The sequence below is a fragment of the Pogona vitticeps genome, chromosome 1 (genome assembly GCF_051106095.1).
Source record: "Pogona vitticeps strain Pit_001003342236 chromosome 1, PviZW2.1, whole genome shotgun sequence".
NCBI classification, from domain to species: Eukaryota; Metazoa; Chordata; class Lepidosauria; order Squamata; family Agamidae; genus Pogona; species Pogona vitticeps.
In genome coordinates, this window is record NC_135783.1 from 63,537,521 (window position 1) to 63,563,720 (window position 26,200).

Consider the following 26,200-nt stretch of genomic DNA (forward strand, 5'->3'; position numbering starts at 1 on the left):
CTGGAAATTTGTGCAAGCACAGCGAGGTTTCCACTGGTGGAAAACTGAACGTAATTAAAGAGCAGCAAATTGCAAAAGAGCAGCAAATTTTGACTCTTTTATTTATTTTATGTTGCAACTGCAAATGAGTCTGTAAGCTTTACTCTGGATAGATTGCTATGTGTTATCCTGGGTGCTGTTTGTAATTTCAAAATGGAGAATCATAGGCTGCAATCCTGTCCGATACTGTTGTAGTGTAAAGCCTCAGTGACCGAGCAATACAGGATCCTCTCAATCTACTCTGTTGTGAATACATCACTGATGCCCATGCAAGGAAGTCTTGGATGTCCCCTTGTGCAAGTTCCACAAAAGTCAACAGCTAGTGCTACACAGAGTACAAGAAAATCAGTGCTGTATGGAAAATCAGTTTGCTGCCTTTTATTACTTTATCTGTTCCCAAGAAGCCCAGGGCCATTAAGAGTAAAATTCAATACCTGACAAGCCCAGTTTAAGAGTCTGCAGATTCTTTGTCAACCTGACAGCTTAAAACACTGTGCACGCTACAGGACTTTAAAATAGTTCTTTTTCTTTCTTGTCACTGCATTTCCTTACTTGTTCTGAAGAGATCTAAAAAAAATTTTTAATTTTTTTTTAATTCTATCTCAATTTATGTAAATTATTATTTGTGATGTGGTTTGTTATATGTTTCTTTTTTAAATGCATGTTGTAAGCCGCCTAGAGTGGTCACAATTGACTAGATAGGCGGGGTATAAATGAAATAAATAAATAAATAAATAAATAAATCTAGAGATCTCAAAAGTGTGCACTGAATGTTGTGCCTTTTTGTTTACCCTAATATATTACAACATGGAGGTTGGAATGTGTTCTATGGTCAGTACAGCTGGCCCTGCTTTCCCAAGTTCTTTTACTGGCCCGAGGAAAGGGACAAGATCTTGCCCTCCTCCTTTTTAAGTACCTTTTCCTTCCATGTTGGCAATGACAGGGCATTATGTGGCACCCCTAAAGGCAGCAGACAAAGCTGGTGGGGTGGGGTACAGGATGTACCTCTTGGCAGAGAGAGTAAAGGGGTGGCTAGGGGGCTTGGTTAGAATGGCCAGGAGGCTGCCCCAAATGCCAGCCTTTCCATCTGCCACCTGAACAGGCTTCTTCACTCCTAAATAACAATAGGCTAATGGAACTGTATACTGGCGGCAGGAACCTGGTGACCTGTCAGGGTTTTCTGGAATAGTTTGTAACCCACTGTGAGGGTTCAGGGTCTGACTCTGGTTGTTTCTGCAACAAATCAACTGACTTCCTCGGTTTAGAAATTGGTATAACGTTTATTTAACAAGAAACCTGTATCAACAAAGGTGGTCCAACCGTTTTCTCCCTCTAACAACGGGTCAGATGGGGTTTTCCAATCTTCAACTTTCAAGGGGTTGCATCCTTGAATGTTCCAGGGCCCCGGCCAGTCCAGTGAAACATCAGTATTCAGCAATTGTACTGTCTCCCCTTCCAGTAGGGGGACGGTGTGTTCGTCCCTGTCATCCACACAGACCTGGTCTCTGGAGGGGGAATCCATCTGCCATGGTCCTGCAAGGGTTCCCTCTGTTGTAGCTCCCTTATCCTCTATTCTAATCTCTCCCTCCTTTCTCTCTCAACCTTCTCCTTCTCCTCTCTTAGCTTCTTTCGTCACTCTCTCGTCTCTTTTTCCCCAATATGAGGGTTTTGCGGTACTCTCACGCCTTCTTCTGGCATCGGCTTCCTCCTTAGGGATTCTTAATTTCTCTACTTTCCCCATCCAAGGATCTTCTAGCCAGATCCACTCCCAACCTTGTGGTAAATCGTCGTCACCCCTTTTTTATATCCATGAGCCCCGCCTCCACTTCTATCCAGGGCTTCCGCTCAACTCCTGCCAAAACAGTGCCTGTTTCTTTAACCGTCATCTCCTTCAATCTTCTCTCTACAATCCATGAATCTGTTCCAGGTGGCTTTATCTTCTGGGGAGGGGGAACTGGAGGTGTTTGGATTTCCTTATCGGCAGTGGGTGGGAAGGACAGCACTCCCATGAGAGTAATCTTAATCTGACCCCCGGGCAGATATTTGGGCCTCTTTGATAACCGTCTTATTTTAGCCATTCTTACTCCTAAACAAGTGATGAAACAAGAGGTTAGTCAGCATTTTATCCCTCCACCCCCACCATCTCATGTGCTGCTATACATATGTGGCTGATGGTCTATGTCTGATTTGGTAGATTACACATTGACCAAAATCCTGTTGCTTAATATAGTAAATCACACTAGAGTAGGCCCACTAAATCAATTGAAAATTGGTGAGTCAACACCTCCATAAGTTCCATTGATTCAAATGGGCCTATTCTAGTTGCAATTTACTATGCTAAAGTAGGTCTCTATTAGAATAAGGCCGTTTGAATCAATGGAACTTACGGAGGTGTTGACTCACCAAATCCCCATTGAATGAATTACCCTAGTAGGTTGACTATGCTAAGCAACAGAGTTGTTGTCATTGGGTAAGTCCTTCTTCATGGTGAAGATGGCTGTGTGTTGGAGACCAAATTGCTAACATGCACTGGATTATGGAAAAAGCCAGAGAGTTTCTGAGAAACATCTACTTCTACTTCATTGACTATGCAAAAGCCTTTGACTGTGTGGACAACAACAAACTATGGCAAGTTCTTAAAGAAATGGGAGTGCCTGACCACCTTATCTATCTCCTGAAAAATCTATATGTGGGGCAGGAAGCAACAGTTACAACTGGATATGGAACAACTGATTGGTTCAAAATTGGGAAAGGAGTACGACCAGGCTGTATATTGTCTCCCAGCTTATTTTATATGCAGAATACATCATGCGGAAGGCAGGACTGGATGAATCCCAAGCCGGAATTCAGATTGCCAGAAGAAATATCAACAACCTCTGATATGCAGATGATACTACTCTGATGGCAGAAAGTGAGGGGGAATTAAAGAACCTCTTAATGAGAGTGAAAGAGGAGAATGCTAAAAATGATCTGAAGCTCAACATCAAAAAAAAAAAAAAAACTAAGGTCATGGTCACTGGTCCCATCACTTCCTGACAAATAGAAGGGGAAGATATGGAGGCAGTGAAAGATTTTACTTTCTTGGGCTCCATGATCACTGCAGATGTAGACAGCAGCCACAAAATTAAAAGACACTTGCTTCTTGGGAGGAAAGCGATGACAAACCTCGACAGCATCTTAAAAAGCAGATACGTCACCTTGCTGACAAAAGTCAGCATAGTCAAAGTTATGTTTTTTCCAGTATTGATGTATGGAAGTGAGAGCTGGACCATAAAGAAAGCTGACCACTGAAGAATTGATACTTTTGAATTGTGGTGCTGGAGGAGACTCTTGAGAGTCCCCTGGATTGCAAAGAGAACACACCTAGCCATTTTGAAGGAAATCAACCGTGAGTGCTCACTGGAAGGACAGATCCTGAAGCTGAGGCTCCAATACTTTGGCCATCTCATGAGAAGAGAAGACTCCCTGGAAAAAACCTTGATGTTGGGAAAGTGTGAAGGCAAGAGGAGAAGGGCATGACAGAGGAGGAGATGGTTGGACAGTGTCATCAAAGCTACCAACAAGAATTTGACAAAACTCCAGGTGGCAGTGGAAGACAGGAGGGCCTGGCATGCTCTGGTCTGTGGGGTCACAAAGAGTCAGACATGACTTAACGAGTAAACAACAACAAGGTCCTTCTTCATGAAGATGGCTGTGTGTTGACTTGAAATCAGTGGCAGCTGGTGATTCCAGTTCCAAAGGTGCTGAGAATCCCTTGCAAAGTTTAAGTTAGCCCTTTAAAGGAGTTATCGTAGGGGCTGAACACTATCTCTAAAAGAGGTTCAGCATTGTAGATAATTCCTGCAAAGTTCAAACTAAAACCCAGGGAAGATTTGCAACGCCCCAAAAACTGTCACTGCTTGAAATTAATTAAATCCACACGTTAAACTACAGTCTTTCTTAGACCGGCTAAGATCCAAAATAAAGCTTTTCTTACTATTAGATACTGTTAAATAAGAATGGAGTCTGACTCACTGCCTCTATAGAGGTGCCGCCAGCTTTCAAGTACAGTTTCATTCTGCCCTCTTTGCCAAATATTCATCCCAGAAAATACTGGCTTATCGGGAAAGCTGCAACCATCAAAGTGAAAACATATGAGCCTCATAGATCACTGGCCCTCCCCCCAGTCCTAGCTCAGCTTTCACACTGCAAGCTTTTACTGTATTTTAAATGAAAAGTCCTTGTGATTAAGGCTGTAGAAGCCTTCTGTAATCACTTTTTTTCTGTTGGATTTATTTAGCCTAGACATGTTCCTTTTGTAGGAAGTAATAAACTTTCTCCCTCCCTTTTTCCCTCTGCTAGAGAGTAGGAAAAGGAGATTGGTTAACGCTGCCAGGTCAACATTTCAGAAGAGAAAATCCCTCCAGAATTGGTAGTGGTTATTCTGAAGAGATTTGTGAAGGTGGCCATAGTGATTCCAGCTTGGAAAAGTTTTCGTTGCTGTTGTTGTTATTGCCATAAAATTCCCAGAATCCCAAAGCCGGCATGGCTATTGGTCATGGTGACTAGGGGATACTGAGAATTCATAGTCCAATATGGTAAATTTCTCAAGTTTTAGGTATAGGTGTGTTAGTTTCTCCTTCATAAACCAAAACTCCAATGCTTGTCAACGCCTATTAAATAAATCCTTTCTTTAATTTAAGTCCTCAAGGGATAATTTTCATTTGTACAATGACTATCATTTAACATGGGCAGTCAATGCTGGACAATTTGTTGAAGTCCGCATTCTCTCAGGAGTAGTCATTATAGGCCACATCCAATGGCAGGGCAGAAACCACCCTGAGAAACAAGCAAGCCCACCCCTTTTCTTTGTTGTTGTCACCTCATATTCCTCTTTCCTCTCATCCTCCCTATCTAGAGGAAAGATCAAACTCATTCTTGCCCTAGATCAGTGGGTTCCCAACCTGAGGTAACCCAGGTGTTCCTGGACTGCAACTCCCAGAATCCTTCACCACTAGCTGTGCTGGCTAGGATTTCTGGGAGCTGCAGTCCAAGAACAGCTGGGAACCACTGCCCTAGACAAAATGTTCTTGCTGCCACATCTTAAATATATGGAAAGACAATCCATACATTCAGCTCCAAGTCTTTCGGAATCATCCTAGAGAGACTATGGACCACCTAAAGCAATTACTAAATACTGTTTTGATTGAAAATGTCTTGCTGTTGTGGCGGTGGACATGGAAAGATGCCCCTTCACAAAGGTTATTTCTCTTGTGTACGAAACATAAAGCCGGTCAGTGCCCAAGTTGCAGTTATGGCACCTGTTATGATATTTCCAAGACCATCATGTCAAAATCTACCCTTTGCATGAAAGCTAGCTCACATTTGATTTCACCATAAACCAAATGGTTTTGTTAGTTGCCCCGGGATATGGGATTGAAACAGCGGGATTTATCTCTCTTCAATCAGTCTTAGAATATTTTTTTAATTGAAACAGAACACAAATACAATGAGCCCTGCTCTAAGCTGGATTTCACCCCCTAATGAGACACAGAGATGTAGACGCAGGAAAATACCACCACTCCACCCCTGCAATCTGCTAGAATTTTGGTGTGGATAATTTCATCTTTGTTTAGTGGAGTGCATGGTTAATACCAGGCTGCTCTCCATCTGCACAAGTATACCCTGATTTGTTTCTATCAGCTTTAAGGCTCGTCATTCAGAATTCTTTTCCCTGTAAAACACAAAACTATGCAGTGGATTAGTTCCAGACTTAGTAGAGTCTGACTGTATGATTGCTGCATGTAATATAGGATACCTCCTGAAATCAAGATGATCTGTTAGCCAGTGGTCTATCTATCCTGGTATGCCTGGACCCACCACTCTGTATTTTAGGAAACAGTGCTGTCTTCAGACCTAATTTGGTATTTTGTGGGAAGAGGTTATGACTGCCTTGCTATGGGTGAGAGCTTCAGGTATGACCTCTCAACAGAATAAGATACTGCCCAGGGGAAAGTGCAGTGGATGAGGCAGAGCAGAAGGGACATCCATAGCTTATCCTCAGAGGTGGCTCAAGGGATCCATCTCTCCTTCTCCTTCTCAGCCTGCAGGAACCAGTCCCTAGACATGTTTCATTAATTCTTCACAGGAGAGTATGGAATCAAGGGGTAGAAGAAGGCACAGCAGTTGATGTGTGGGATTTAGAATTGGAATTTCAGGTTCAAGTACCTGCTGAAGAACCCTAACCCCAACCTGGCAGAAGGGGAGCATGAGGAGAAATAAGGGTCTGCTCCACCTCATGCTCAGCCAGCCTATTCCTGCCTACTTCAGTACTGGAGATGGAGGGTTGGGAGCCCACTTGCGTTCTATTTGAGTGATTGTCTCTCTCTCTCTCTCTCTCTCTCTCTCTCTCTCACACACACACACACACACACACACACACACACACACTGTTATGTGTGTGTCTGTGTGTGCTGGAAGGAGAAGAAAGAAATAGCTGCCAGTGGGAGCTTTTCTGTTCCAATAGAAAGTTTTCAGCTCTTCACCTGTGCCTTTAAGTAAATGAACAGTATGTGCACAAAGCAGTACCTCAGTGTGTGCCTCTCTTCGTGTGTATATAGTAGTAGGCATCCATCAGTCTACAGAGACTATGGCAACGTGCTCTGAACAGAGGTCTTGGAACAGCACCTAGTGTAGCCGAGAAGGCCAATTTGCGAGTGACAATCCCTTCCACATTGAAGACAAATACTGTCTGTCCCCTGTCCAGCTCCCTGACTTTGCTGGTTTTGGGACTGCCTCTTTACCTCGGCCTGCTGGACAAGGGTCTCTTCAAATTGGGAGATGCCATGATGCACCGCCTGCTTCCAGGCTGAACGCTCAGATGTCAGGGTTTCCCATCTGTTGAGGTCCATTCCTAAGGCCTTCAGATCCCGCTTGCAGATGTCCTTGTATCACAGCTGTGGTCTCCCTCTGGGGTCATTTCCCTGCACTAATTCTCCATACAGGAGATCTTTTGGAATCGAACCCTCTCCAAGGGAAGCCACAAGCTTGAGTTCACTATAGCTGAACAGTGCTGCTGAGGACAGGGCATTGTGAAGATCACTCACTCGTGACGTTCTCATAAATTGGAGGTGACCTGAGGCACATAACAACAACAGCTACCATAGATGTGCAGAACAGGAAGGGTAGCTGTAGTAACAGGTTGTTGCTGACTGAGAATTGAAGCCTCAGGTTGGAGAGGACAGTTTTTGGATCACCCCATGGCATCCAGCAGATCCCCCGGACAAGTTAGGATGGCGAGTGCCATCCTAAACGCATGGTGGAGATTGAAGGTCCGCCTGAATCCCTTGGACGCCCGAGTAATTTGCTTCCAAGGAGGGAAAGCGGAACACGAGCGAACAAAAAAAGTTGCCGTACTTCCAACATTTGAGTCGCAAAGGATGCTGAGCCCAAAGCAAGATCTCGCTCAAAACCACCCAGAAACTTTAAGGCACCACAAGCCTCTTTGGTGACTGTGCTCGCTTTACCCCTCCGGAAAAGGTTTTGATCAGAGCTCTTCCCGCTCCCTTCGGCGTCTTGTCATTCTGTTTACTCGGGAGTAAGTTCTACGCTGCCGGGGGGGGCAGTTCCTTCCTAGGAGGTATCGAGTTTAGGGTCGCAGCCTGGCTTCCCAGGCTACGGAGAGGGGACGGGGGGGAGGCGAAGGCATTTGCTCGCCCACTTTTCCTATGTCCGCCCTGCAAAAAGCGGTGATTATCCTCCTCATCATCATCAGGATCGATAGACCTCTCGCTGAACCTTCCCCGCGCAGGGGCGGGGCCTGCGAGGCGGGAGGGCGGGCAAGGGATGAATGAGAGCGAGCGGTGGTTGGCTGCTGGCCGCGGCCGGCGCTCGTCTGCTCGGCTGGAAGGTGGCCCCGGGCAGCCCCGGGCGGAGGGGAGGGCGTCGAGCCGCAGCCTCGCCTCCCCCTTGCCGTCCCCCCACCCACCCACCCCCCGGTCGACGGCTGCGGCTCCATTCCCTCTGGCGGAGGCGAAGGGTGTGGGCGCCCTTCCCGCCTCGCCTTCTTTCCGCAGCCCGCTCCGGCGGTGGCGGCGGCAACGACCTGGCCGGGCATGGCCTGGGCTTGAGCGGCGTCGGGAGAAGATGCTCCTGGGACGGCCGCAGGCATCGCCGTCGCCGCTGCAGCAGCAGCGCCCGGGCGCCTGGGACCGCGGCAGGGTCAGCGAGCGGCTGCAAGCCGCCCTGGCCGGCCTCCAGGAGCTCCAGGTGCTGCGGGAGAAGCAGCGGGCGCTGGTGAGCGGCGCCTTGGCCATGCAGCCCGCCGCCCAGGGCAGCCAGGCGCAGCGGCGGAAGGAGCAACGCCTGGAAGCCACCCTGACCGCCTTGAAGGAGCAACTGGTAAGGGAGCCGCCGCCTCCTTGGGCAGAGGGGCTGCCCGGGTCCTCCTGCCGGGAGCCCCCATCGGCATTGCCAAGCCGAGGTGGGCAATGCGAGGTGCCCAGACGCAGCCCGGCTCTCTCGTGCCTGTTGGGACGCCGTCCATGTGCGCTCGCGTTGGGGTTTCTGCGGCAGGGCCGGAATTCTGCGGCGGAGCACGTGCTTTACACGCCCACGGCGGCCGGTTCGCTCCCGGGTGTCGCCTGGTAGGATGGGGGGGGGAACCTCTGCGTGAAGTCTCAAAAAGCTTCTTCCGATTTAAATCGGTGGCAGACGGTGCTAAACGTGCTTCGACCAAGTTTAAATCACGCTCTTATTTCATTGACTCTTACCCAGTTGAATTTGTCATCCCCCGTTTATACCTTTAAAGCTTTTCCCTTCTGAATGGTCTCCTTCGCCTTTTTAAAGCCATGGGCAAATCCTTTATTTCTGGGCTGCGCAATGACGAAAACGGATTCTTTCGCGTTTAGACAAATAGATATTGGGGGCGAGTTACTGACGATCGGACATGTTGCACAAAGTGTCTGTGTGTGTGTGTGCATGCATCTTGCAGAGAAGCCATGTTACCACCTCTCAGTTCTGTTCCCCACCCCACTCCTCTGTGGTCAGATCTCTGACCTGATCTCTTAATGCAGATTTTTAGCTCTCTAATCTTAAGTGTCCATTAGGCACTGATTATTTTACAGTGCACAGGCTAATGGATGGGCTCCATAAAAATAATGGAATTCAACGTTCAGTGTAATAGTCTTACAGGTTCTTAGGATGTGTGTGAGAGAGATGAGAATAGCTCTTCTAATTCTGTGAAGTCCTGATGTGTGATAAGAGTCAGCTATTTAAACAAGGAGCCAATCTCATAAAATTGCATAAACATAAAAGCCCTGAAGCAGTTCCTGTGTCTTCCTCCCGTATCTCAGAGGTGGTTCTTATATTATTTTCCCAATTAAATGTATAGTGACATTGGCTACATGCACAATTTTCAGCCATGACAACTTGGATACTGTTTTCCAAGCCTTTTCCTACCTAGAAGTGCATTCTTCCTAGAAGAGGTTATGGCATTTGAAGTGATTTGAGTCCATGTAGTAATACAAGTCCAGTAATGGCTACATGTTTTTCCTTGGATTCTGTATACGTATTCTTGATCTGTCAGAAAACTTTAATGGGCAAGTAGGAATGCTTGGAGGCTAAAGAGGGCTCCACCCATTACTTGCTCTCTCTCTCTCTCTCTCTCTCTCTCTCTCTCTCCTTTCTAAGATCCTTGCACTGCAGTACTGTGTGCATTTGATCGGGCATAAATAATCACGTGCCCAGAAGTCAATTCTCACTTATGGTGACCATTTCCAGGTTTTTCTAGGTAATGAGTACTCAGAAGTGGTTTACCATTCCTTTCTTCTGGAGGCGTGCTAGCACTGTGCAGCTTGCCCAAGACCACATAGGCTGGCACTGCTTTGCAGGAGGCACAGTGGGGAATCGAACTTTCAACCTCTGGCTCCACAGCTTGATACCTAAATCACTGAATCCAGTAATCCAACCAGCATAAGTGCTGTTGAATTAAGCAGGACAGACTTCTGGGTAAGCCGACATATAAATAAAATTTTGCTATGTCAACTATTAGATCTCTATGAGTGATCCCACTGAAATCCCAGTAAAATTCAGTGATACAATCTAGGAAAAGGATTCCTTGGGAAATTTCAATCTACTGTGTCAAAATGGAGTGGTTATGGGGTTTTGTGTTTTAATTTTGGTCAGTTATTTGTGCCATTGTGTAAATAGGACGGTTATACTAAACATGTTTTCAGGCATGGCCCTGTGCATATTTACTTAGAAGTGAGTTGGTTTAGGATTATGGCTTTAAGGAGAATTGATTCTCACTTAACTAATTGGAGCTTTTTGTTATATATAATCAGGTCACTTACAACTTGTGGCCATCCTATAAATTAGAGACCTCCTCCCTATCTTATCATTAACAGCCCTGTTAAGGTCTTCCAAACTAAAAGCATTGTAACTTCCCTTACTGAATCAATCCATACCATGTTAGGCCTTCCTCCTTTTATATGGTCCCACACCTTTCTTAGCATTGTCTTTTCCAGCAAGCCTCATCTATTGAAAATACAACAATCTAACTTTAGTCATTTTCACTTAAAGTGAGAATCCAGACTAGAGTGGATTAATTAATAATACTTGTGTGCTGCCATGCTGATTCTGACTAATGCTTTATTTCTAAGAATAATGTACTCAGAAGTGGTTTACTGGTCTCTTCTTCACCCTGGGACTGTGCAGTGTAGCCAAGGCTACTAACTCTTCTCTCTAGGAGAGACAGTGGGGAATTGAACTCCTGACCCCTAGGTACCCCAACCCACTGAGCTTTCCTGCCAGCTTGATTTGATGTAGAATGCACCACATTCAATCAAGCTAGTATTCATGAAGCTGCCTTAACATCACATTTGAAACAAGCTGGTATTTTTTCTTCACTATCCTTTCACATCCATGCATTGTCATAAAGAATACCGGTATCATAGTTTCCAGCAACAAATCCTTAAACTTAGAGATATGATCCACTTCTAGTTCCTTCATAGCTAAATTTCTGAGTGTCATACCTCTTCTGAATTTTTGGCTCCCATCTCAATTTGGGTTGATGGTGAATTGAAACCAAAGCAGAAACAACTCTTTAGCACTTAGTTTCTCCATCATCAGTATTAAAATCCATTATTTTTTAATCTCAACATTTAATTGTAATTCTACAGTTTCTTCTTTACCCTTCCTCAATAGTTGTTTCAAGTTATGCTTCTCTCTGCCAGTAATAGAATATCATCTGCATACCTGTTTCCCACCAATTTTACATCACCTTGTCTTTTGCTTCTCATATGCTGTTAAAAGTGGGGTTTGCTTCTGAATACATATAGGGCTGCAAGTACGAGCTTGTGTTCCCCACAAACAATACTTTGTCAGTTTCTACACTTCAGGAATATTAAAACTTTTAAAAATGTAGTTTTTATAGCTGCATCCATATCCATAGGTTTAGTTACCATAAAATCGGTATCAAAAGTTGAGATTGTGGTGATGATGGAATAATCATGCTTAAGTGTATTCTCTTTGTGGAAAAAGAGAAGAGATACAAGGGAAGGTTTCATTTTTCCCTCTTCTGATGAAATTACCAAGGCTGACACTCAAAAGCCAATGAGTTCACACCAGAACATGCTTTCACAAATGTGTATTTATAAATGTTCCTCTGACAATCTTTGTTTCCTGCAAATAGAAGACTTATGTGAATGAAACCAAAAGCACTTTGTGCTGTGCTAGAACATCCTCCAAACTTTGCATGCAATCACACTTTGCTTTTCTGTTTCTCTTCTAATCAATTATATATGTAAAATTATTTAATCAAATGATTAAATTTAACTTTGTGGGTCACACCTGAAGTCCTAAGAGTATGTCTTGTTTGCTGGAAAATGTTGAGAGCCATCCATGTGTAACTGAAGTCAGGGAAAATCTGTTAAACTGCGAATTGCTCTGTGCTGTACCTTTGTAAAAACAGGATACATAATTCATCCTACAATTAGTCCCTAAATTAGCACTGCTGGAATTGCTGGATAGTTTAATGGTTTAGGTACCTGGCTGTGGAGCCAGAGGTTGGGAGTTCGATCCCCAGACAGGGACCGGGCTTTATGATCCATAGGGTCTTTTCCCCCTCTGCAGTTCTATGATGATGATGATGATGATGATGATGACTGTTATTATAGACACTGTTTACTTCATGTATTTGTCAAATGGAAGATATTACAAGATACTCTAAATTCATTGGCAGATTTCATAGAATAGTAACGTTGAAAAACAGATTAGAAGTGACTAGTTTTTAATTTGCATATTTGCTGATTAAGTGAAGCACGGTTAACCTACTGTCCAGCAGTGTATGGTATGGAGGGAATGGACAGAGAGAATCTTTATTTTTCTGTTGTAAATTGGAGGATCAGCCTCTAAAATGGATTGGCAGTAGGTTCAAGAACAAACACACAGAGACAAGATTATGTACACAGTGCATAATTAATGTATGGAATTTACTGCTACAAGATATATTGATGGCCACTAGCATAGAATGCAATCCTAACTGGCAGAGGTGGCTGAGGGCCAGCTGAGCTGCCAGCCTATAGGGGTACTGAAAATCAAACAGGATTGTCCATGCCCTGGCTTAACATTGTGCTGGCATTGCACCCATGTCCATAGGCTGGAGGAAGCTTGGCTCTTGAGTACTGTAACTTGGCTCCTTCCTCACCTGCCCCTTTTGACTCATCTGCCAGTGCATCTTAGCAAACTAAGAGCAGCCCTTCTGACAGATCTCTCCACCCAAACAGGACTTGTGCCTAATCCTAACCCTTATACCCTCCATTTTTCAGCCAAGGTTGCACTGATAGGTAGCTTTGAGAAAAAAAAAGAGATTAGTCAGAACTGAAAGGGATAGTTTTATCAACAGCTGTTGCCCATTATAGATAATGGAGCCTCCCATATTTAGAGGCAGTAAAACTAAATGCTGGGGAGGATATTGCTGCCTTAATAGGAAGGTGGTGGACTGAATAAAGCCCAAAATCTTATTAGAATTTTACAGTACATGCACGCAAGGAGGATCTAATGATTTTCTGTGGTTAACTGACAGGATGTTGTGGTCCCAGCAAACATCAGTCACCTTAATAATTAGCCTCAGTTAATCATGTTATCTTACATACTTTGTCTTGTATGCCCGTGAAATCCCAACAGAACTTGACCACTTTGGAACTGGGATGTTGAGAGGATGGACCTTGTTCTCATCCAGCATTGCTTTCCTTAATGTTTCATGAAAATAAGTAAAACAAATACAATCTAAAGCCACTATCACTCATTCATATAATCTGGATTGTAGTACCGCAGACCTGCATAGCTGAAAAGGCCAGTATGTTACAGTTCCTATATATAGAAATATTTATTGTTAGGTATGTTAAACACACATTTAAAATAGTGACAGGAAAAACAACTTCTACATTCTTTTTCCAGAGTAAGTGGCATGATTAAGGAACACAGTATCCCTTATTTCTTACTCTCTGACATATATAGGATTGTGCTAATAATAAAATAAATAAATAAAGAGCTGGTGATGGCTTGACACCAGCTTTGTCTCTTTTTAGAAGCCCCTCTACATTTTTTTGAAGTAGGAAGTATATATCTTAGGAGTGGAATTTCTTCTTGAAAGAGGAATGCAATCAAAATGTTATAGACTTTAATCTCTTCAGTACTGGCAATTACACACTTCAGTAAACTCCCAAGTTAATTCAGATCTCCCCCATCCTTGCCCTCCCTGCTGTTGGTGTTAGCCTTGGCCATCCGTTATCAATCAGGTGTGAAAACACAAAAGCTATTCACTAACTGTATGCAGCTTTATCAGAAGGCATCTTGGAGTGAAAATTGGCTTTCACCTTCAGGGGATGCTTAAGCCCCACTTGTGAAACATTGCAGCAAGCATATCTTGATTAGAGTCAAAATGGCAGCACAAGTGTACTGCCAACCCCTTGATTACCTGTCATTGATAATTTTTACTAATGGCTCCACTTTATTTTATTTCAGCCCAAAGAGAATATGATTTAAAGCAGTTATTGCTTGCTCAAGGCCAACAGGTTAATAGAAACACCCAGTGACCTCTGACCAAAGCAATCCATTCCTATTTGACACATGTGCTTTGGGGTGTAATGGTTCATTTGTATGTGTATTTTGTTCCAAAAAAGACTTGAAAATGGAGGATTAGCTTATCAAGGTCTGATGGACATTCATCAGTGGTTTGAAGTGTGTGTGTGTGTGTGTGTCAGGAGAACAATAATGGTGTTATCCTTTTGTTGGGAGAGGCATCTGTCTACAAGGGCCCAGAAAAAATGTGTTAATTCATTTTACTACAGGAATAGTAGGTTTTGGAGGAATACAAATCAGTTTTAATATGCCCTGATTAAGTGTATCAATAGCAGGGCGGGAGGGAAAACTCAGATGCTGAACAGGTGTTTGTTTTTTAACTAAGGGATGTGCAGTCCCATTCCATTAATGTTTACTCAGAAGTAAGTTTCACTTAGTTCAGGGAGATGTTCAAATTCGTGTGCACATGATCTCTAGCAATCTTAGATGTGCAGCTTTGAATAAAGGGGGCCCAATCTCCACCTCACTTGCTTGTTTCTGTTCTGCCTAGAAGACAAAACTAATAAAACGATTAAGCATAATCATAAACATGCTTACTAAATCTCACTGAATAGCCAAGTAAAAATACTCAAAACGGTCAGTAGGTATCATCTGGATATTTGCACTTATTTCCATAGTGTCCCTTTTATACTCAGGAGCTTAGGTTAGCCCTTTAATTCTTCCTCTGACAGTTAGAGAAAGACTCATGTCTTCAGTATGCATTTCATAACCATAAGTGGGTCCCTGGATGCTAGTTTTTAGCTAAGTAAGATTGCTTTTAAAGTTTTAAATGCTTTTAATCCTATAATGTATTTTAAAATTATTTTATAGTTTAACTGGTTTTTAATATGCAATTTATTGTTTTCAATTTTACTCATTTGAACATTGTGAGCCAGCTTGGGCCGCTTGCTGGGAAAAAGGCTGCCTACAAGTCATCCAAAATTAAATTAAAATAAGTTACCTTATGCTAAAAAGCCAAAATGCTGAGGTTGAAAAAAATCTTGGTTGAGACTTTCCTGAAGAACAGCCATGCTGTATCATATCTAGAGGTCTGTCTAGCCCAGCATTCTGTTTCCCACAAGATTGAAAGAGAGACCTGCGTGAAACCCCAAAATGAGGGAAAGGGTCTTTTCTTCTTGCTGCTTTCTTATAACTAGCATTCAGAGCCATTCTGCCACTGATCCTAAAGATAATATATAGCCATTGTGATTAGTCTTCATTGATAGCTTTATCTCCTACAGATTGGTTTAATCCCTTTTTAAAACCATCTAAATTAGTGGTCATAAATACATCCTGGAGTAGCAGATCCATAGCGTAGCAATGTGCTGTGTGGAGAGGTCTAGTACTTCTTTCTGTCTAGAGCTGTACTCTGTTTAGGGATGACCATGTGCCCCACTTTACCTGTTCTAAGTGGCAAACTATCAGGCAAGGGTTGTGTTGTTTTGAATTTTGTGTAGCATCGATTAAGTTAAGAAATAGATGAATAAACAGATAGGGACGTTTGGGATATTGTACAGAGCCTTTTTTCAAAAAACAAAAAAAACCCACACAATACTGCTGTATTACTTCAGATTTTGCTGGAATCACTTCCTCTAAGTTGGAAGGCATTCCTACATTTGTTCCTCTTGATATAGTGATGGCTTCCAACTTGAATGTCTTTAAACGAAGATTAGATAAATTAATGTAGGCGACGGTCATCAGTGTGTAAACATTTTGATGGCTTAAATCAACCATGTAAAATAAATTCCCACAAGGTTTTCTCTAGTGAAATTTGGTTGAGGCAGTCTCATTGCAGGAGAAATATCTAGGATGCAGATGAGTAATTTAAGCAAAATTTGGTCCCAGGCATGAGGAGTTCATGACAAGTATGGAGTCTTTCAGACAGCATGAAACCCACCCCACTCCCCATGATAGGAGACAATGGGAAAGAGGAAAGGGTTAGCAAAGTTGATGTAAATCATTTTTGTTAGCTAAAGTGCTGTAAAATTACAAACAGATCCTGGAGGTGTAATAAATTATCTTTGAATACCTGAGAGCCTTCCTGAATGGTTTATAGCCTCTCTGCCATTAATCAGAAACCACAAAGGGGGGGGGGGGAATTGGCTGGCAAAACATTAATCATTAAGCAATTAATTCTAGCCACGAAAACAAAACTTTGTGATTTTCTGAATGGGTAAGACTGAAGGAAACTTGAAGTGCTTCTACCAGTGCAGTCTTTGTATGTTAAAAAAAACCTTGAAAGATAATGCCTCAGTATGAAATTCTAGTTTCAAATGGCACCAATAATGGGTCTTTGTTTGAAATTTACTGGGTCTCATTGTGGCAAATACAAAGCTGTTGGAAGAGAGAAAAAACCCTGGAAAACACAGGAATGTTGTAACTATGCATAACTGTATGTGAATGCTGAGTGATGTGGAGCATAACTACATATTCATCTTAGTAACAGCAGTTGTTGAAGGAAGAAACTATAGAGATGACAATTTTATCACAGTTACAGATGATATATGACAGATTCCCCTTTCCTGCTTACTGGGGGAATAAACCAATAGGAACTCATACTGTGGTACCCAAAAGCCTAAACCATGGATGAGCAACTTTACATGGGTCTAGAGGTGAATCCTCCCAAACATTCCATGGGTTCCCCCACACTCATTAACCACCCAAATTTAGTAGCAAATCTTGCTATCGAATTTTGGCAGCTTGGCTTTTGAGGGTCTCTCAGGGGCCACAGAAATGGCCTAGAAGACTCATGTGGTCTTTGGGTCATGAAAACATACTGGATTCAGAAATTGGATATATCTTAGCTAAGAAGATGATGATCACAAAGAAACAAAGAGGTATGTTATTAGCAAGTCATACGTTGTTTTGTTTCTAATCGGGATGGAGTTTCACGGTTTATTAAGCATTGAGTCTGCTTGAGTGTAGATTAGAAGTGTGGCGGGAACATGGCCATGCCTGTGAATTCCACCTACCATGTTCTTATCCTTTTACCCCCACCTTTAAGTGCTGAGCAAGAGGTTCGGACTTGTGTTCATGTAATTCTGGTTCCAAGACTTTAAACAAACAGCCAAACAAAGGATACTTACAAGCAGAGAGAAGGGGAGGTTGGAAATTATTTGGGTAGGGCTTGGAGGTATATGTACTACTATCCCATCCCTGCTTAGGCCTCTTTTTAAGCAGGCGTCCAGTCTTTATGGACTAACTCAAAAGATTGTCATTGTCGGTCGGTCGGTCGGTCGGTCTGTCTGTCTAGTTTTCATACTGCATGGTCTAGAGACCTGTCTGTCTAATAGTGCCCAAAGTGTCTCACAGCCTGTCAAATAACAGTAAGTGTAACAATTCAAAAGCAATATTACAAGTAATGATTGCATGGACAGAAAAGTATCTAATAAAATCACAATATGATACTGAATGGACTACAGTGGTGCCTCGCTTAATGGCGATAATCTGTTCCAGGAAAATCACCGTTAAGCAAAAACATCATAAAGCAAAAAAAAAAACCCATTGAAACCCCTTCAATACGTTCCAGTGGGGTCAAAACTCACCGTCCAGTGAAGATCCTTCATAGGGCAGCCGTTTTCGCTGCCACTCTTGCGAGGAATCCGTCCCAGAAAACAGCAGGGAGCCATTTTGTTTGCCCGGTGGCCATTTTGAAATCGCTGATCAGCTGTTTTAAAATCGTTGTTTTGCAAAGAATCAGTTCCCGAAGCAGGGAACCGATCATCGCAAAGCAAAAAAACCAATCGCAATTGCAATCACAAAAAGATCGTCGTAATGCAGTTTGCGGGGCAATCGTAAAGTGAGGCACGACTGTATAAATTAGATAATCTAGCAATTCAAACTAGACAGGAAACAGATTAAAGCTTAATTCAAGTAATCTGCATCTATATGTATGTGTGTTATGTGCTTCTGTCTTAAGTTGTGTCTGAGTTAAGGTGACCTTAATAGAGTTTTGAGGTATGTAAAATGTTCAAGGAGTGGTTTACCATTGCCATCCCTAATGAATTTTAGATGCCATGTTAATTGCCAGCCCTCTTCCAAGTCCCATGTTCACTCATAACTTGTATCAGTCTACCTCAGAGAGTGGGCAGGACACTAGGCAAAATAGAGAATGCACCCTCTCCAGGGAGGTGGTGATGAGAACAAACCAAGTGGGAAATATTCAATACTGGTATGTTAGTAAAGCCTGTGGTTCTGTTCAAATACAGACAAGCATTGGTGGTAAGGGAACAAGCTGAGAAAAAGGCAAGGTGAGATTGAACTTTCCCATCACCTGCCATGACTCTGTTCCAAATGGCCACTCCCTCACTGCTGCTTTGCAGAACAACGGAAACAGTAGGACTGAGAATCCTGTGTTTGCTGCCAAATATTTCCAGCTGTAGTTAATCTTCTGAGCAGAGAGATGAAGTGGTAGGAATTTACCTAAGTATTTATGGATAGTGATGAAACACACAGGGCCCAGTTTCTTTGGAGTAGCCTTGTGCCCATTAAAAAAGAGAACACTTGCAATGTGTTTACTTCTGTAAGGTAACCGAAGACCCCCACCCCAGTTTTTAAGTGAAAAAGAAAACTTATGCAATGAGTTAACATTATTCTCTTCATAAATAGATAAATAGATACTTTGGTCTGAAAATTTGCTAAGCCCCTGTAGTAGGTTGTAAAGGCTATTAAGGCTTAATGAGGCTTCTCCTAATCTTTTGAAGTTAATGGAAGCCTCCAGTTTGCAGTTTCTGGGAAATGGAAAGAGTTCCAAAATGACCAGTGAAGAGGAGGGAAATTAGCCCATGCGTATGGAATTAATAGAATATTTAGCGAGTTTGAATGACTTTTTTTTGGTTACGTATAGCAGTGGTCACCAACCTTTTTGGGACTGTGGACCGTCTGAGCCTCTGAGGAAGGCGGGGCACCCCCGCGCAAGCACGCTCTCAGGCGCATGCGCGACGCAGTGGGGGAGACAGAGCGCACCCGCTAGCACTGGTATGAGTGCTCCCACACACCTTCGTACGCGTGCAGGGGCGCCTGCATGCGCGCCCGCCCTCCCCTTCACGCGGGTACTCGGGTGCATGCGTGAAGAGATGGGAGAGCACTTACGCAGATGCTGGAACATGCATGCATGCGCAAAGCAGCTGTGGGGAGGGGAGTGCATGTGGGGGGGGGGAAGTCTGTCTCCGCGGCCCAGTCCGGCTCAGGCCACAGACCGGGGGTTGACGACCTCTGACATACAGCACTGTAAGAAGGTTGAGGCTCATTTTCCAATCTAAGGTGAGATCTAAATTGGTCAAGTATACACACAAGAATTTCCCCAAACTCCCAGATGGTTACTTTTCCATATAGGTTGTTCCCTAAATTCTTTCAGTTACTGGTGTGACTTGTTAAACAGTAGAAGGAAAAGCAGAGGAGACCTCTAGATAGAACTAGGAAGTAGCAAAGAATATGGCTAAAGGAGCCATAGCTCCCACATCTCATTTTTAATTTCTTTTTGATAGCATCTAATGATATAAAACACATGTTTCTTGCATGCTCAGGTTTCCCACCAAGACAATTAAGGGCAACAGCATAAAGCATCCGCCACGTTTTGCCAAGCCTATATTTTAGAACTCGTCATTTAGAAAAGCTGTGAAGTCTGCATGTAGTCACAGTCTGTAGGTGGAATGTGAGGGAGCGCCGTGGAAATCTAAGTTTGTTGTTTGTTTAAAATTTTCCTAAGATGCCAAAAATCCCAAGGCAGCTGTTTTTCATGACTGTGAACTTGACCCTTTCCCCTTTCCCATGTTAACAGTCACGTCTGAGGAGACAAGATGTTGGACTGAAAAGCCACTTGGATCAGCTGGACCAACAGATTAGTGAACTGAAGCTGGATGTAGGCAAAACATCCATTGAATATCTTGACAGTGACAGCAGACCAAGTTCAGGTAATCTGAGGATCCCGCTTCCCCCTCCCCCCCCCCGCTTTTTGTCCCTAAAAAGTAGATATCTGTATTTCTTTTGTTGTAAAGATAAGAAAACGTTTATAATGATAACATGGTAATAAAATGTGTGTCCTGTCATAAAGAAGATAGAAAGATATTGGATATTGTATCTCCCATCAGCCCTAGCCAGCATTGCCAACGCTGAGAGATCCTGAGTGTTATAGACTATTTATTTGTTTCATTCATTTATTTATTTTCACTTCTATACCACCCATCTAGCTGCGTGGTCACGCTAGGCGGTTTACATATTAGACATGAACAATTCAAAATAATAAACATAATAATTATAAAATCAAAATAAGCACAAACAACCAACATTTTAAGTAATAATAACTAAAATAATATAAAATAACATAAAAGCAGGTTGTCAAGATGAATAATGTAAATGTTAAGACCAGTCACTGTATTAAGGTGTTGTAAGGTCCAGGGACGTGGTGGTGCTGTGGGTTAAACCGCAGAAGCCTCTGGGCTGCAAGGTCGAAAGATCAGCAGTTTGAATCCACGCGTCGGAGTGAGCTCCCGTCACTTGTCCCAGCTCCTGCCAACCTAGCAGTTCAAAAACACGTAAAAAATGCGAGTAGATAAATAGATACCACTACGGTGGGATGGTAACAGCATTCCGTATCTAGTCGTGCTGGTCACGTACCACAGAGATTGTCTACAAACGCTGGCTCTATGGCTTGGAAACAGGGATGAGCACTGCCCCCTAGAGTCGGACACACCTGGACAAATTGCCAAGGGGAACTTTTACCTTTTAAGGTCCAGGAAGGCCTGTTGAAAAAGCATGTCTTTAACAACTACTAAAAAATTCCTGGTGGAGGGACCAGATGGATTTTCAGGTGGGAAGTTATTCCAGAGCTGAGGAGCAACCGCCGAGAAGGTCCGGTTTCTAGTTCTCTCTTTCCGGGCCTCTCTCAGGGAGAGACTGGCAGTTCCTGTAGAGCCATGTATTCCTCATTGCTGTCATAGACAGTGTGCAAAGTTGACTCAGATGAAATAATTGGTTACAATATATAAACTAATCTGTAATATATTTATATTTATATAATACTTGTTGCACTAGTCAAAGGCTGTGGCAAGATAAAAACAGTTACAATAGGCTAGGCTGGCAAGCCAGTGAAAAGTTATACAGTTTGCTGAATTATAGTTGCTGTGGGTTTTCTGGGCTGTTTGGCCGTGTTCTTAAGGTTTTTCTTCCTAACGTTTCGCCAGTCTCTGTGGCCGGCATCTTCAGAGGACAGGAGCCAAACAGCCCGGAAAACCCACAACAACCATCGGATCCTGGCTGTGAAAGCCTTCGAGAATACATTGCTGAGTTATAGTTTGTTCATTCTTGGGGCCAAATACACAGCTGAATATCACAGTATTAAAATGTGCTTAACTTTGCACAAACATACCCCTTTTGTATGCTTTGTGCCCAAATTTCCACAAACACACCCCTTTGGTGTAAAATGTTGGGAGGGTACAGTTGGGCCATCTGGTATGCATTTGTTCTCTCTAAACCAAAGAGTGTTTTCTATCTTCTCACAACCCTACAGGCTTTTATGATCTGAGTGATGGTGGGTCTTGCTCCTTGTCCAATTCCTGTACATCTGTCTTCAGCGAATCCATCTCTTCGTCCCATGCCAGTTTATTGACAAGTTCTTCTCAGCAGCCCAAAACCCGACTTAGCATCTTTGATTACCGCCCGAAATCTGCAGACGAAACCACAGTACACAACCAGTTCCAGCCACAAGGAGCCCATAATATTGAGGGATGTTGCATCAAAACTTGCTGTGATGTTTCAGGGACTCCCACTAGGTCCAGACCAAGGCCTGTTTCCACAGGTAACTCCTCCCCTATATCCTGGCCCTTATCCCATTTCCTGGTTGAAATATTGTTAATGCTCTTTTTCATTGCTTTCTGAAAGATCTGGTTCATGTGTGCATTATTGCAATGTATTGTGTGATAAATACATGTGTTCCAACTCGTAGTGCAGAACATGCACATCTTACCATCTGTTTGGATGTTTTATTTGAAACAGAAAAAGCTTCATGGGTGGGGATTTATCCAAAGAGTGAAATAAAACTTAAAGCTATGTCACTTGCAAGGCTCACCATAATTTAAAACATGAGCAAATGATCTGGGAAATTTTTAAAAAAGATTTAATCTTTAATATCTGAGATAAACAGAAAGATTTTTTTTTAAAAAAAAATCTCTTTTCTCACTAGGTGACCTTGAAAGACTCACCACGGAAGATGCAGCATTTCCTCAAGCAGCTGACCCCAAATCCTTCCCTCTGCTTTGCGCAGGGGTAGAACTCCAGTTCTATAGTGTGGACCCTAAATACCAGAGTGACTTGGTCTCTAAAAGTGGGAACGATGTATATCTGTACCCCAGCCCCCTTCATGCTGTGGCTTTACAGAGTCCTTTATTTTCTCTGGTGGGGTCATCATCAGACACAGAAGCCTATCCTCTGCCCAACAAAATTGCTCTCAGTGCCGTTGGGCCCAGTTTGATTAAGACTCGGCCAGTTGTAGAGTCCAGGCCAGGAGGTTACATCAACAAACTGCTCCAGCTGACACGCCACAGAGGAAACAATCAGGCAGACGCCAGTGAAAGGTGTCCAACAAAGAGCCAGCCATTCACAATGCTCCAGAGACTCATTATAATCCCCAGTGCTGGTGGAGTGAAAATTAACAGCAGTGGCAGCCAGCTGGAAAAACAAGGGGGCTCACCGCATAGTAACAAAGCTGAGGGGAAACTGAAGAGGGAGATGCCTGAGGGGGAATGTGCCAAACAGCAGGGAACTGTGCACTGTGTGAATGCAGAGCAGACCGCTGCCATGGTTCATGCAGAGTCTTCCTTGGCTGTGAATGGCCGTTACCCTGCCAAATCATCTGTGAGGGACTCTCCTCTGACAGAAGTAGGTGAAAGCAGCCTGGAACGCAGTTCTTCCAGCTCACAACTTGGAACGGAGGATTCTAGCTTGAGCCCTGCAAATGCTCATGTTGCTCCAGCCAAGAAATCTCACAAGAAACCTGCCTTTGCTGTCAAGCCTGGAGGTCTTGAATTTATGCCTCAAGGGGGATTTGTTCATGCCAAGTTTGTCCCTGCAGAGTCCCATGAAGTTAGGGTGAAGTTTGCTAACTCTAAAACGAAGCCTGTGAAAGTGAAGAGGAGGAACAGTGAGAAGGTTCCGAGGCCTGGGAAACAGACTTTCTCTGTGGAAAAGCCAAAGGGTGTGCATCATCTTGCTGCCAAGTTGCCTGTCGAGTGGAATTTTTCTCAGCGACAAATCAGGGGAAGGAACCTGGTTAGGAGGCCTACGTTTGCTGGAGAAACTACAGGCAGGTCTTGCTCAGAGTCCAGCCTATACCCTGTGCCATTCAGAATCCCTCAGGGACCCTCGGGGCCTGAACTCTACCAAGCTTCAGCTAATGCCATGTATTCTCTTGAAACAGCTTACGCAGCCACCAAGAAGAAACACCGCAAATGGCAGTCCACTGTAGAAATCTCAGCAAAAACCCAGGTTGCTAGTCTTTCTGGTGGCTTTGCCTCAGGGCCACCGAGGCCACAAGCCAGAAGAGCAGGGGTTGTGCGGGCTGTGACTATGAGGGCACGTTCCAAGAATCGGCACCCCTTTCATCCTGGAACATATGCCAAAAGCGAGTCAGACCATTCCGAATATTCTGCAGAATGTGCTTCCCTTTTCCACTCTACCATAGCTGAGACCAGTGAAGGAGAGGTCAGTGACTATACAGCCAATCGCTTTGGGGACAGCGAGTCGAGTGAAAGTGACTCAGAGGGCAGCAGCAATAGCAGTAGCCTGACTCTTGACTATGAGGGTGAGGGTGAGCAGGAACTGATCTGGCCTGACTCTTCTGCCCAGCAGTCAGCAACTGTTCAGGCCTCCTCCAAGTCGCTTCCACCCATCCCCAAACTCTGCCGCATCAAAGCTTCAAAGGCCCTTAAGAAGAAGATTAGGAGGTTCCAACCTGCCTCTCTGAAAGTTATGACCATGGTTTAAAGTGAAAGCTGGGACTTCTTTTCTCAGCTGACTGTACCATTTGCAAAATAAAAGAGGACTGATCCTTTAAAGGAGTTTGTGAAATGTGATTACACCCCTAGGTTCTAAGGCATGGGGTCTTTTGTTGTTGTTGTTGCCGTTCATTTGGTAATGCCTGTTTAAATGATACGATTATTAATGTCATTTTTCTGTAAATGTGTCTTTATGTTTCCCACCCAATCCCATTCTTGTAGATATTAGCTGTTTAGATTTTAGGCCCTATGCAACCAGGTCCTGTATAGTATACTTTTTTGGGAAATAGCATGCAGGATTTCCCAAATTTGCCAGGGATTTGGGGGGGGGGGGGGAATAGACGTTTTCTTGCTAAGAGTGACATTGTAAGTTCCTTCCTGAGAGTATCTTTTCCTGTTGAGAGGCACTAATTACATTGTTGGGCTCACTTCACAACACACACAGTCTTCCCCACTGCCCTGTAATAATTAATTGTAAATATTTCTTATTAAGTAAAGCTCCCTACTTCCATTACTTTTCTTTGAGATATGCTATTTATTTAAAACTAAGGGCTACGGTCAGAAAAATGACTGCTGTGATAACTACTTCTATCTACCTGCAATATTCAATAGATTAAACAATATCCAACTCATATGGTTACAGATCTAATTATTTTATATTAAGATGTTGGTGGTGGTGTTTGTCTGAATGGCAAACTGCATTCTAGATATTGGGTCAGAGCACAATGCTTTCATCGCTGCTCAGACTGATTGGAGACTGAAATGTTATGACGACCCCATTGTAAAACAGCTGCCTTCCTCATCTTAGAAATTGGCTTCTTCTCATTTATCTAAAATTTTAAGGGGTTCTGAAAAGACATGATTTCTTGAGACAGTTTTCTTGTTCTTCAGCTACATAATATTCTTCTCTTCCCATCCCCCCCACGTCACTGTGAGATAATTACAACTTGCTTGACCTATTTTACTGCACAAGCTCTAAGTGACCAGATTATGAAAGAGTTGGGGGCTCTGTGACAACTCAAGCCACAGTTCTTGGCCCTTAAAGTACTGATGCCACATTCAGCATTGCTACTCCTGATAACTTCCAGCTGCTTTAAACATACATAACTAAATGTTATTATGAAAAACACATGCTTGCTATCTGCATCCATGGGCATCACTGTCTTGGTTTCTTTGCTGTCCTCATGACTTGTTTTTCAGAAATGCACATGGAAACAAACAGATCTCAGTGTGATAGCCAGGGTTGTGCTAGTTGGGCAGGACAGAAGTCTACATCAGCAGGCCATGGGGGGGGGGGGGGCTGGAGAAGGCAATGATAAATCCTAGGGATAATTAGGATTAGCAGCAGTAGTATACTTGACATGAACAAAGACCTTTCTCATCGGAAGAGGCAACCAGCCCTTAGAAGGAGTTGAGCAAAGAATCCTCAGAATACTTATGAGACTGCAATCCTTCAAGGCTAGGAAATACAGGAATCATTTTGGTTCTTTACAGTAAGTACAAAACTGCCTCCTTAAGGAAAACATGACAGAAGTAAACATCCTAACCTTTTTTCTTCCCCCCTCCAACCTTTTTAAAGAAAATGCTGCTTTCAAAAATGCCTTTCTCTAGATGGAGGTGGACAGAGAGGTGCTTGACCTTTTTCTCCCTAACCAAAATTGGCTTCCTCTGTTCCTGACTGCATTGCTGATGCTTGATGGGGAAAAATGTGAGGGGGAAGATTAAACAAACAGAACACCCAGCACAGGCCTAACTCAATATGCTGCCTAACATCTGTTCTATTGGAAGTGGTAGAAAACATTGTTGAAGACAGAACTGTTAATCAAACAGAAATACAAGACTTGTTGGGAAAGAATTAGTATGGATTTTAAAAGAATTTTTTACCTCACAAAAGTTTAAAAATCATTTGCAAGTGTAAACAAGCAACTGCAGAGACATGTATGCCAGAATCTTGTTGGCTAATTATGGTGGTGTAAGTGCAGTGGCAAATTGCCACCAGTTAACTAGTTGCTGCTTGCATCCTTTGTCATGCCTTTGGCATAGGATAAGGATATATTTGGTGACTTGTCAGC

The 26,200-nt window shown here is 43.4% G+C and overlaps 1 protein-coding gene and 1 long non-coding RNA gene across 2 annotated transcripts; one reads left to right on the plus strand and one right to left on the minus strand.

Moving 5' to 3' along the window:
• Positions 1–645: 645 nt before the first annotated feature.
• LOC144585895 (uncharacterized) lies at positions 646–7,905 on the minus strand. The gene is made up of 2 exons (XR_013540505.1): positions 4,054–7,905; positions 646–2,125 (listed from the first exon to the last, which is right to left on the minus strand). It is a non-coding gene; the product is annotated as an uncharacterized LOC144585895 (long non-coding RNA).
• DACT2 (dishevelled binding antagonist of beta catenin 2) lies at positions 7,850–24,760 on the plus strand. Its single transcript, XM_020809764.3, has 4 exons — positions 7,850–8,418; positions 19,919–20,051; positions 21,647–21,934; positions 22,319–24,760. The coding sequence occupies exons 1-4, from the start codon at positions 7,864–7,866 to the stop codon at positions 24,115–24,117; spliced, it is 2,775 nt and encodes a 924-aa protein (XP_020665423.3). The 5' UTR covers positions 7,850–7,863; the 3' UTR covers positions 24,118–24,760.
• Positions 24,761–26,200: the final 1,440 nt, after the last annotated feature.